This window comes from Symphalangus syndactylus, chromosome 19, assembly GCF_028878055.3.
Source record: "Symphalangus syndactylus isolate Jambi chromosome 19, NHGRI_mSymSyn1-v2.1_pri, whole genome shotgun sequence".
Taxonomy (NCBI): Eukaryota; Metazoa; Chordata; class Mammalia; order Primates; family Hylobatidae; genus Symphalangus; species Symphalangus syndactylus.
This window is the reverse complement of record NC_072434.2, coordinates 57,737,051-57,749,831: the sequence shown is the minus strand read 5'-3', so window position 1 is coordinate 57,749,831 and position 12,781 is coordinate 57,737,051. Positions and strand designations below refer to the sequence as shown.

The 12,781-nt window shown below is 53.4% G+C and overlaps 1 protein-coding gene across 1 annotated transcript; it reads left to right on the top strand.

Annotated features, from left to right (window-relative positions):
• The first annotated feature begins 363 nt into the window (after positions 1 to 363).
• On the top strand, positions 364 to 12,150 carry TMEM61 (transmembrane protein 61). The gene is made up of 4 exons (XM_063613584.1): positions 364 to 470; positions 757 to 883; positions 5,994 to 6,343; positions 11,698 to 12,150. Exons 2-4 carry the CDS (start codon positions 869 to 871, stop codon positions 12,044 to 12,046), a joined length of 714 nt encoding a protein of 237 aa, XP_063469654.1. The 5' UTR covers positions 364 to 470; positions 757 to 868; the 3' UTR covers positions 12,047 to 12,150.
• Positions 12,151 to 12,781: the final 631 nt, after the last annotated feature.

The following is a 12,781-nucleotide window of genomic DNA, read 5'->3' as shown; positions in this document are numbered from 1 at the left end:
TAGGGTCCTGGAGGGACAGGAGGGCTTGCTGTCTGATTGCTGTGAAAAAGCACGTTCGGTCAACGCAGTCTGCAGTAAACACCTCGGCAAGTGACTTTCCCCTGTCTGGGCCTCAGTTTCGCTTTCTATAAAATGGGGGTGAACAGGACTGGGCTCGGGACTCCTAAGCCCTGTCCAACTGAGCGTTAATGGCTCGGAGGAGTTTGCCTCCATTCCTAAGCCCCTCCTGGAGCGCTCGCGGGGGCGTGACGGCCCCCCGGACCCAAGGTTCCGATGCGCGCCAAGGCGTTCCGGTCAGCAGCAGCCCCGCCGCTCCCCGGACCCCGCCGCGCTGGCAAGCCCCAGTCCCCGCCAGCCCAATCGTGCTGGCGCTTTAAGGACGGGCGGGGCCGGCTGGGCGACAGCGCTGGACACCTGGAGCTGCCCGGAGCCCGGGCCACCCGGAGTCTCGGCGAGGACGCGGAGGAGAGGTGGGGCGGGCGTCACCACTGGAGTGGAGGGCGAGGCCCGGGTCCCGCGAGCCCCTGGGCGCCCCACGGCAGCCTCAGAGCCCAGCGGGGAGCGCGCAGCCCTCGGGGCGGGCGCCGGGGGTGAGGCCTGGCTCGGTCCTTGCGCACCGGGTGCGGGCGGAGAAGAGGGCGGGGCTGGTGAGCCCCGGGAGGGCCCGGGAGCCAGACCTCGGTTTTGCGGGCTGGGGAGCAGGGCTCGGGGGCAGCGGCCAGGCCCCTCCGCCCCTAACACCCGCGCCTCCTGCAGACCCGAGGGTCGCCGCCGGCAGGGTCGCTCAGCCCTGGCGTCCTCCACCACCACACCTTCACCCGCGCCCGGCTCCCTGCGCGCCTGGACAGCGCCTGCTGCCCGCCTCCCGATGGCCCTGCCCCAGGTGGGTGGAAACGGCCTTCTCCCTCCTTTGCGGGCACTCAGCCCCTTCCATCGTCGACCTTGCCCCGACCCCTTCCTCGGTCACGGTGGCTTGGTGGGCAGTGTGGACACCCGGGGCTCTGCCTGGGTTTTATCTTGGTGGGTGGCTTGAGGCCATGGCACTCAGGGCCTCAATTGGGGAACAAGAACAAATTCTTGTTCGGACAGTTTCGTCTTTACAGAAAGCGGCATCTAAAGTGCCCTTATTGGGGCCGGGTGCGGTGGCTCACGCCTGTAATCCCAGCACTTTGGGAGGCCGAGGCGGGCTGATCACTTGAGGTCAGGAGTTCGAGACCAGCCTGGGCAACATGATGAAACCCTGTCTCTACTAAAAATACAACAATTAGCCGGGCATGGTGGCGGGTGCTTGTAATCCTAGCTGCTTAGGAAGCTGAGGCAGGAAAATCACTTGAACTCAGGAGGCAGAGGGTGCAATGAGCCAAGATCGCAGGACTGCCCTCCAGCCTGGGTGACAGAGCAAGATGGAGTCTCAAAAAAACCAAAAAAACAAAAAAACGAAACAACAAAAAAAGTGCCCTTATTGGTATGGAGTAGGGCATGGAGAATGGCATGGTGTTCCATCCTGGCTTTGTGCAGGAGTGGGTGCAGGAGGGAGGCTCTGTCCTCTGGACTCTCCTGACAGGAGCAGGGCCTTTCTACTAGAATTTTACTGAAGATGCTGCCCCCTTGCCAGGGGGCAGATGATAGACTCAGGCTGGCACTGCCACTAGTGAGCAGATAGGGCAAGATGAAGGGCAGGGACAGGTACTGAGCACTGCTGTGGAAATAAAAATAATCATAATAAGAATAAATTTTATTTTAATATATTCTCATTCTCAGAAGCAATATGGTGTTATTGTGCCCATTTACAGAGGAGGGCACTAAGGCGTGGAGAAGCTGGATCCTGCCAGTGTCAGAGCAGGGTGCATCCTTGGTCCAGCCTTGTGTCCCTGTGCCTCACTTACAGCCTGCCGTCTTGCCATCTCATTTCATTACCTGCTTTCCCCTTGCAGGCAGGGATTTGAACTCAGAGATGCCGGGCGGTCACAGAGCTAACAGGGAATGGCCACTGTAGTCAGAGGGGTGATCAATGGATGCATCTGATTCCCGGAAAAGGAGGGAGGTGGGGGCAGCTGCAGGAGACAGCCTTCTGGGAAGGGGTGCAATGAGGGTCCTGGATGTGAGCAGAGGGCGCTCCAGGTGGAGGGAGCACAGGTCTAGTAAAGGGTCCAGGTGGAAGGAGTTTGGGTGAGAACACCCTGCTGATAGTGACATCCCTGACCTTTAATCATAAGGAAAACAACCACTGCACAATGGAACAGGCTGCCCTTCATCCAGTGGACATTGACCTTCTCCACCCCAACCGTCCCCCAGGATTGCAGGTTAGCATGTGCCCTGCCTGCTGTGGGGGATCCACATGGAAGGAGCGAGACCCACACAGAAAATGACCCCGACCCCATGTGACAACACGCAAAGGGCAGTTGCAGGGGCTAGTCTGAGGCCTGGGAGGAGTTAAGCTGGGAAGGAGGGCCATGCATTCTAAAGAGTGAGAGCTGCCCGTGCCAAAGACAAGCACATCTATTCACAGCATGGTCTCAACTTTCTGTATTAAAAAATATTGAGAGACCTAGCTGTACACGCAGACAGGGATTTGACTCAGACTAGACCTGGGTCCAAATCCAGCAGTAACCCTAGTGGACAAATTGTCACCCTATTGTGGTCACCAATAGTGGACAAATTGTCACCCTATTGTGGTCACCAACTGTGGACAAATTGTCACCCTATTGTCACCAATTGTGGACAAATTGTCACCCTATTGTGGGCACCAATTGTGGAGAAATTGTCACCCTAGTGGCCACAGTGTCTTTAGGACACAGTGCTGTTGTGGAGATTAAGTGAAGGGACACCTGTAAAGCGCTTGGTGTGGTGCCCAGCCTGGTAAATGCCCAGCCTGATAAATGCACAGCACACATCTGCTGCTGCCATCATCCTGTATGCAGGACAAGGGGGCAATGAACAGGAAACAGCCACCTGGGGATGTTGCTAATCTCTGAGAGGCAAGATTAGTGGTGATTTGTGTTTTGCTTTTTTTTTTTTTTTTTTTTTTTGAGAAGGAGTCTCACTCTGTCACCCAGGCTGGAGTGCAGTGGCGCGATCTCGGCTCACTGCAACCTCCACATCCTAGGTTCAAGTGATTCTCATGCCTCAGCCTCCCGAGTAGCTGGGACTACAGGTGCCCACCACCATGCCTGGCTAATTTTTGTATTTCTAATAGAGACGGGGGTTTCACCATATTGCCCAGGCTGGTCTCAAACTCCTGACCTCAGGTGATCCACCTACCTCGGCCTCCCAAAGTGCTGGGATTACAGGTGTGAGCCACTGTGCCCAGCCTGTATTTTTTAATTTTTATTCTCTTCTGTGGTTTTCTCCTTTTTCCACAATGAGCAGCGACTATTGTTTGGTAGAAAGTAAAAAGCAGTGTAGGTTGCCTCATGCAGGTGTGCCTAGGTGTGTGCTCCTCCAGTGCTGAGAACCCTGCTGTACCTGGCTTTGGACAAGGTCCTTCACCTTTTTGGGCTCACTCTCCTCATTTGTAAAATGAGACTTTTCATCTGGCCTGCCCACCTGTAGGGAGGCAGGTGTGTTGCTAGGTATAAATGGGGACTGTTGAGTACCATAACATACAGGCAGGGGTTACTGTTCTTGGTTTGCTTGTGTGTTTTGTTTTTTTGAATTTTTTTTCCCAGAAGGAGGTTTCTCCTCTTGACAGCCTCTCCTAGCTCTTTGACTTTGGGGATGGGGGACTGGGGATAGTCAGAATTTTTTTCTCCCTACATGAAAAGGCTTTGAGCTGGAGACAGGAGGCACTTGCCCCCTGGACAGATTCACAGAAATAGAACTGCAGGTAATTTATGAATGGAATTTCTCTATATGCATCCAGAGGTCTAGGGGTGCAGAAAGATTGAGGTCCACTCCCAGATCACCCCTTTTACATGTATACATTCTCTCTCTCACACACACATACATGCACACACACACGTGTGTGTGTTTTTAAACACATTTGGTAACATGCCCTTTTGAAATCTAAAGTTTCACCTACTACATCTTGAACATTTGCCATGCCCTTCAGCTCCCACGGGATCATGCCTTTGAGCAGCTGCACAGTGGTATGTCAGTTGGATATATTGTTGTTGGCTGGGTAAGCCCCACTTGGAAGGGATTTGTGATCACTGAAGCCTCCCTTTAAGGTATGTGGCCCCCGCTCCCTGCTTCACTGGCTCAGCCTCTGGAAGAGGAGACAGTGCTTCTGCAAATCCTCCTAGCAGCCTCCTAGAGAGCCTGCCTTTTATCTGATGAGGAAGCAGGCCTGGGGCAGGTGAGAGGCTTATCCCATGATACAGCTGTAGAGGGGGGACCAAAGCCAGGACTGTCCTTCATGTCCCTGTGCTGTGGCAGCTGGAATCCTGCACTGCCTCCTCTCTCCCAGCTCTTCACAACTGTGAGGGTGGATTTTCACCCAACCAGCGTTTATTTATCCAGCAACACTTTCCCTTAGTTCAGAGGATTTATTGAGCAGCTATTATATGCTAGGCACTGAGGGAATATAGTGGTGAACAAGGCCAATATGGACCCTGCCCTCAGGGAGCTCACAGACCGGGGAGTGGGACAAGTGAAGCAGAAGTTAAGCACAGGTTTCTGCTGTGGCAAAGGTGGCCCAGGGCACTCAGGGATTTAAAGTTAAAGTGTCTTCAGAGAAGGCTTCCCTAGTGAGGCTGAGCTGAGCCTTGAGGGGAGCTAATGGGAATTATAGGTACAGGGACTAGAAGGTACAATGGGCAGCCTAGAAATTGGCTTTGGGGACAACTCAGACCTAGGTTTCAGCCTCCTAAGTCTGTGTGATCTGGGGCCAGGACCCTTCCAGGATTTTCCCCCCTGTGCATTCTTTTATTTAATTGAGACAACACTGTATGCATAATTTAGTATACTAAGTTGAAAAAAGCAAGATATGATAAATGTTTCCTCCTCTTGTTAAACCTTTGTGCTGAGCTTGATTTTTTTTAAAAATGGGCTAATATTAATTATTCATTCTAGAGATTATGCCATAGTTTACTCACCATTTCTTTATAATTGAACATTTTAGCACTTTCCAAATTATGACCATTATTAATAAGGCCACGGTGAACGTGTGTGTGTGTGTGTGTGTGTGTGTGTGTGTGTGTGTGTGTGACAGAGTCTCACTCTTTCGCCCAGGCTGGAGTGCAGTGGCGCCATCTCGGCTTACTACAACCTCTGCCTCCCAGGTTCAAATGATTCTTCTGCCTCAGCCTCCCGAGTAGCTGGGATTACAGGCATGTGCCACCATGCTCGACTAATTTTTGTACTTTTAGTAGAGATGGGGATTCACCATGTTGGCCAGACTGGTCTCGAACTCCTGACCTCAGGTGATCCACCCACCTTGGCCTCCCAAATGCTGGGATTACAGGCGTGAGTCACTGCGCCCAGCTTGGTGAACATCTTTTTCCATAAAGTTTTGCTCTATGTTGCGAATTTCAGCCTTAGACTCTTCAATACCCCCTCTTTCACACTTGTTCTGGGTCTCGGTATCTTCCTCTATTCAATAACAGTGTCCATCTCACAAGATTGTGACCAGGTGAAGACAGGCAGTGCATAGCCAGCAAGCCCTGATCCTGGCAGGCCTGGAGTTTCTAACACGTGTTACTTTTCTCTGTCCCAGCTTCCTGTGTGGCAGTCAGGGTGGGAAGTTTTAGATCCACCAGGCAGATGGGGCCCCTGAGGCCTGGAGGGAGGCCCTGAGTGAAAGTGGTCACACTTACTGAGCTCCTGCCATTTCCCTGGCATGGTGCTGATACATGTTTACCTCTGACCTTCAAAATAGCCCAGCAAAGTCAGGGGCATCATCTCCACTTCACAGGTGAGGAAACTGAGGCCCAGAGGAGTTAAGTGACTTCTCCAAGGTTGTACAGTGACCTCAGGCAGAGGAGGATTAACACCTGGCCTCCAGCACCTTCCATATGGCCCATTTCCTATTCTCCCTCCTTCTCTGTGTCCAGATGTGTGACAGGAGCCACATGGCCTCCACCCTCCGCTATTGCATGACAGTCAGTGGCACAGTGGTTCTGGTGGCCGGGACACTCTGCTTCGCTTGGTGGAGCGAAGGGGATGCAAGCGCCCAGCCTGGCCAGCTGGCCCCACCCACGGAGTATCCGGTGCCCGAGGGCCCCAGCCCCCTGCTCAGGTCCGTCAGCTTCGTCTGCTGCGGTGCAGGTGGCCTGCTGCTGCTCATTGGCCTGCTGTGGTCCGTCAAGGCCAGCACCCCTGGGCCACCTCGATGGGACCCCTACCACCTCTCCAGAGACCTGTACTACCTCACTGTGGAGTCCTCAGAGAAGGAGAGCTGCAGGTCAGCAGGGCAGGGTGGGGCAGCGGGTGGGGACTGCAGGTAGGGGCCCAGTCACACCAGCCCACCAGCCAGCATTTGTAATTCCAGCAAATTCTCATGGGGTTCCTCCTTTGGATCAGGCTTTGCCCTGTGTCCTGGGTACACGGAAGCTGATCAGTACAGCCCTGAAGGAGTTTAAAGCCCCATGACAGAAGCTGATGATGACAAACCAGAGTAGGTAGTGCTATGTGAGACAGGCATGGCTTCTAAAGACATGGAGAAACCCATGAAGGCTTCCTGGAGGAGGTGGCAGCTGAGCTCAGCTTGGTATGGGACAGAATAGCAGAGGGTTAAAAGCCTAGGCACAAGAGTCAGACCCACTGGGACCCTGTTCTGGTTCTATCACAAACTAGCAGTGGGACTTTGAGTAGGTCATGCAATCCCCCTAAGCTTTAACTTCCTCATTTGAAATGAAAAGGACTAATAGCAACAGCAATAATAGCAAACCCCTCTACAGTACAGCCCTGTGCCAGGCACTGTTCAAAGTGCTCTTCCATACTCACTCAGCTGATCCTTACAACAGCCCTCTGAAGTAGCTACTGTTATGAGTTCCATTTGTAGAGGAGGAAAGGGAGGCATGGAGACACTAAATAACTCAGCCAAAGACATCAGATAGTGTGTGTCAGAACGAGGACTTGAACCCAGGCAGTCTGGCCTCAGAGTGCTCACTCCCACTCCCTACTTCAGGTGACACTTGGGAAAATTAAATGAGATATGTATGTTGAGCTTTAGCCCAGTGCCTGGTACACAGTAGGTGCACAGCAAATGTCAGCTTTTCCTCTAGTGGACATGGTGGAAAAGAGGCATTTTAGGCAGGCAGAAGAGCATGCACAAAGGTCTGGGGTTGGGGACAAAGTGTTGCATGAAGACAGCATCTCTCAACCTTTTATTTTCATTATTGGGCTCCCCACCCTGCCTTGTGCCATCCTTCTTAGACTTTTTTTTTTTTTCCAAATCTTCCTCCATGAAATTGTAATACCCCAGATACACTGTGTATTTGTTTATGTTCTGTATGTATATCTGTGTTTTATACATAAAAAGAGTATTACCCTCCCCAAGAACCAATGTTTGTCTTGTTGAGAATGCATGTATTATGCATGCCCTTTTATGTACTTATTTATCCAACAAAGTACAGAGTGTGCCTATGTGCTAGGGGCCTGTGTACACCACCTCCTGTCCTTTCTATTTCCTGCAAGGTAAGAATGACTGTTGTGTCTGCAGAAAAGGAAGGGGAGGCATAGCTAGAAAGTGGCAGGAGCCTGCTGGCTGCTCGGCTGGCATTCTTCCTCCCACGTCAGTCCTAAGCCCTGGATCCCTGTGTGTGAGGGGCTAAGCCAGACTGCCGTGAGCTGGCCTGGGACCTGGGACCTGAATGCTCTTCCTCCTTGTGTTAACAGGGAAAATGTTTTCCGAGTCAAAGAATGTAGGAGCATTCCTGCTACCAGCCTGTGACTTCTTAAAGCTAGAGATGATGCAGTACAGTCAGCCCTTTCTGTCTATGGGTTCTGCATCCATGATTCAACCAACCATGGATCCAAAATACTTGAAATAGCATTTACATGTGTATTTACGTAGCATTTACATAGTGTTAGATATTGCAGGGCCTTGGGGACTCTCCAGCCAAACCCTTCACTTCTCAGATGAGAGACCTGGGTCTCAGAAAGACCAAGTGACCTAGCTGGTCATACAGTGAGTTAGTGGTCACTTGGAACCAGGCCAGGCCCCAGATGCTCTGGACCAGAGCCTGCTCCTCCCACCCAGCCGGGCGTGAGTGCAGGGAGTGGGTGTTGCCTGTACACACAGCCATGTTGATGCAACAGGGTCTAGGCATAGCTGCGCCTGGCAGGTGGGGCCCCTTGGCCTTCACTCCCAGTGGGCCAGGGAGGAAGCCCACCTAAGAGGCCACAGGGTGATCCTAGCCCATCGAGCCCCAAGACCCCAGTCGTAGACTCAGAACTGGGTGGCTGGGGGTCAAGGAGGCTGCTTCTGCTGGCGGTGCTCTTTCCTGTCCCGAGGCTCACCTAGCCAAGCCCTGCTGCCTGCAGAGCCCAGCACCTGACCCCCATGGGTGTCTACTCTGCTATTCCTGCTCCCAGGCACCTCAGTCTCTGGTGGTGCCCGCTATGGGTAACTCCAGGTTAGAAATAAAGCCTTCCTGGGCTGATGGCTTGGGCAGGTCCCTTCCCCTCTTGCCCTCCGGTTTCCCTGTTTATTCATCTACTTACTCTTTCATGCATGGACCTAATATTGATTGAGCACACGTAGGTATGCTGGGTGCTATTCAGAGAACTGACAGTGCCACAGTGGACAAAACAGACAAAACCCCTGCCCTCAGGAAGCTCCTGTCTTGAGTGTAAGTCCCCGTAGTGAGGCAGCTGGATGTGGGGCCTCCAGTAGTCCCTGATCTTTCTTTTAGAAGCTGTGTGTCCTTGAGGATGTTACTTAGACTCTCTGAGCTGTGTCTGACACCTCATCTCTCAACTGGGGTGAAGACGTTTTCCCTATCATCGCTGTCAGGCTCAACTGAGACGAGAGTTAGGGAAGCGTGCACTCTGTAGCTGGTACACACATCTGCTTTCTCTGCTGTTCCTGTTTCAGTTTACAATGCACCCTCATGCCCACTAGATTTGAGCCTCAACTGCTTATGAGGTAAGTGTAAGCATTAGGCCCATTTGACAGCTGAGAAAACTGACGTGAGGAGAGATGAGGTGACTTGGGGGAGAGGTGTGATAGGTGGACTTAGCTTGAGCTTTGCAGTCAGACGAAGCTGGGGCTTTGCCACTTAGTTGACACGTGGCCTTTACTCATCTGTAAAGTGGGTGCAGGCCTCTTCCCCCTAGGGTGGTTGTGAATATGAAAGGAGATCAGAGAACTTAAGTGTTGGGCAAATTGTATGTCATCCCTTGCCCTACTCTTCCTGGGTTTGCCCGACTCAGCTGAAGGGCAGTGGAGCTGCTGCCAGGCCCAGGTCTCCTGCCCCAACCAGGCTCCAAAGATTGGGGTGAGCCGTAGCCTCCATGGCACTTCCTGTTTGGGGAGACCACTGTGGTAGGACTGCCCCACACAGCTGCAGAGGCGCCACATCCAGAGACACCATGAATGGGGCCCAGTCCCAGTGGGGTGTGATGCAGCTGCCCTGCTTGCTGAGTCCCTGGCATCCTCGACCGTGACCTTGGCGACTTGGAGCTGGGCGGGCCCAGCTGGCCGCTAAGGTGACAGAAGGTGGTGTGAGGGCCGCTTCACATCTGCCCTCTAAGCAAACTTCCTGCTGTGGGCAGAACTCACCGGCACCTGTGCCCTGCCCTGCCAGCTGTCACCTGCTGGGATGGCCCCAGGCCTACCCAAAGCCTGTCTCGGGTGTCCAGGGCTCTGAGCGGGGCTGGAGCATGGCTGGGAGGTGAGCAGGCAGGAGATGGGGCTCTGGAAGCTAATTACTCACACTTTTCTGAGTGTTGTGAAACATTTGTTTTTCATTTTTTCTTTCCCTGAATCCGAAAGGGGAAATAATATCCTCATTTTACAGATGAGGAGAAAGAGGTTCAGAGAAGGTATAAATGTGGTCCAGGTCACACAGCAATAGAACCCAACTTGCCTGCTTCCAGGAGCAATATTCTCTGTCCTGCCCTCATCTGCAAGGATGCTGGGAGCTCAGAGGAGGGTGAGGACAGGCACCATCTCAGCTTCCTGGGCTGTCTTCCAGAGAAGGAAGGGAGGTCTGTGAGAATTCACAGGAGCACTGGACAGGGAGTTCCAAGTTTGGAACTCCTGGCTAGTGCCCTGCCCTGTACTGACATATAGGCTGGGGTTCAGATCCAGGATCCTATCAATCTGCTCCGTCACCCTGGTCTGTGACTGGGGGCAGTGAGCCTCCCAGCACGCTGCTGTGAGGCTGCAGTGGGCCGAGAAGACACATTGCCGGACAAAGTCCAGGTCCCCGGCGGGTGCTGGGCGTTCACCTGAGGGGCAGCAGCAGGTTCCCAGCATGGACCCCTCCATCAGCTAAGTCCCATCTACTGCCTCTTCTGTTCCCTAGACTGGCCTCTTGCCATTGGCCCCTCCTCGGTCTAGGCAGCAGGACCAAAGGTGTGGAATACACTGCTTCCCAGCAGCTCCAAACTGAGGAGCCTGGCAAGTGACTCAGCCTCTCTGAGCCCTGTGGGGCCTGCCATCTTGAGGCCTGTGATAAGCTTTGCTCCCCCACCCATTCCCCACAGGAGCCCCTTGAGATTCTGCTCATAACCCCACTTACGTCCCAGGCGCTGAGTGCCGCCCTCCGTGAGCCCATTTAACCTGCACTCTGTCCTGTGAGGCAGGTGCCACTACCATCCCCCATTTTACAGATGAGGAAACCAGGCCTCGATGAATGGAATTACAGACTCATGATCTCCCAGCAGGGAGGTGAACCAACCAGTGCCCAGACGCATAACCACCCTCAGTGTTGGAAGGGACCTTCAGGATCACCCCCAAAGCAGGAGCAGCCCACACCTAGGATCAGCGACATTCCCACCCCACTCCCCACTGTGTGTCCCAGGTGGGGGATGGGCATTGGATCCCCAGAGATGACCCACCAGGGCTCTGAGGGGGCCGACAGCTGGTCTCATTCCTATCGGCCTCAGGCTGGCTGGGGCGTGGGTGATCTGTCTCGGGGTCTGGCCTGCAGAACCTGGTCTCTGCCTCAAGCCCCTATGGGGTGGTTTAGTTGGCCAGGGGTGGGGACCAGAAAAGAGTCACAGGATAGCAAAGCTGTCCAGAGATAGAAGTGGTTGATCTGGTAAGTTGTAAGCGCTCCATCCCTGGAGGTATGCAAGTACAGATAATCACTTGGCAGACATCATATCAAAATCTAAAGCATCCAGATGGGCAGAGGAATTGAGGTCTCCCATTCTGCCCTGGGCATCCCAATTCTGACCTTGTAAAGGATATTTCAATAGGTGGGAGTCTTCTGTCTATGGACCACCATCACTCAATCTTTCAACATGAAACACCCCTAAGCAGCTACCCTCAGCCCCTGGACTCTCAGTCACTGCCCTAGGGTAGGACTTACCCTGCAGAGAGAACTGAGGAGGCACCAGGAGGTGCTGGGAGCACATACAGGGAACTAATTCTATGGAGCAGGGAGTGGGTGGCGGGAAGGCTGAGGGCCGCAGGGGCTGGCTCATGCCAAGTTTCAACGGTGTATATGGGGCCCTGGAGAGCCGCAAAGGCTTGGAGCAGGGTGTGAAGACTTCTCTGCCCCCAGCCTTCCTCACTGTCTCTCTGGCAGGCAGCAGGGTCTGCCCCAGCCCCTGCTAACAGCCTCTCTTTTGTTCCCACAGGACCCCCAAAGTGGTTGACATCCCCACTTACGAGGAAGCCGTGAGCTTCCCAGTGGCCGAGGGGCCCCCAACACCACCTGCATACCCTACGGAGGAAGCCCTGGAGCCAAGTGCATCGAGGGATGCCCTGCTCAGCACGCAGCCCCCCTGGCCTCCACCCAGCTATGAGAGCATCAGCCTTGCTCTTGATATCGTTTCTGCAGAGACGACACCGAGTGCCACATGCTCCTGCTCAGGCCTGGTTCAGACTGCATGGGGAGGAAGTCAAAGGCTCCTAGCAGGCCCTGAATCCAGAGACAAAAATGCTGTGCCTTCTCCAGACTCTTATGCAGTGCCTGGGACACAGTAGGCACTCAGCAAACGTTCATTGTTGAAGGCTTTTCTATTTATCCATTGCTGTATAACAAACCACCCCAGAATTTAGTGGCTTAAAATAAATCCCATTTTATTATGTCTCACGACTCTGTGAGTTGCCTAGGCCCAGCTGGGGGTGTTCTGCCCTCTGTGGTGTATGGGTGAGGCTGCAGTCATCAGGGGCCCAGCTGGCCAGGACATCCTGGGTGGCACTCCTATGGCCAGCGGTGAGTGCTGGCTGTCAGCTGGGAGATTGTGTGCAGGTGAGAAAACTGGGGCCCAGGGGCACACATCACGTTTATAACCAGAAGAACACGGCCTCTGAATTCAGACCACCTATGTATGGGTTCCACCAGGTACCATTTTTTTTTTTTTTTTTTTTTTAGATAAGATCTCACTTTGTCACCCAGACTGGAGTACAGTGGCTCAATCATGACTCGCTGCAGCCTCTTCCTCCCAGGCTCAAGCGATCTTCCTACCTCAGCCTCCCGAGTAGCAGAAACCACAAGCATGCCTGACTAGTTTTAAAAAATTTGTTGTAGAGAGGGAGATTGCTATGTTGCCCAGGCAGGTCTTGAACTCCCAGCCTCCTAAAGTGTTAGGATTACAGACGTGAGCCACTGTGCCCAGTCTGCCATGTACCATCTTAGTGACTTGGACAAGTGATTTTTCCTCTCTCTGCCTTAGCCTCCTCATCTGTAAAATGGGAATTGAGGATTCCCTCAAAGAG

Bases quoted from the DNA above. Each gene is read 5' to 3' on its own strand.
- TMEM61 (XM_063613584.1), top strand. The intron at 6,344-11,697 runs GTCAGCAGGGCA...TTGTTCCCACAG, and splicing joins TCAGAGAAGGAGAGCTGCAG to GACCCCCAAAGTGGTTGACA.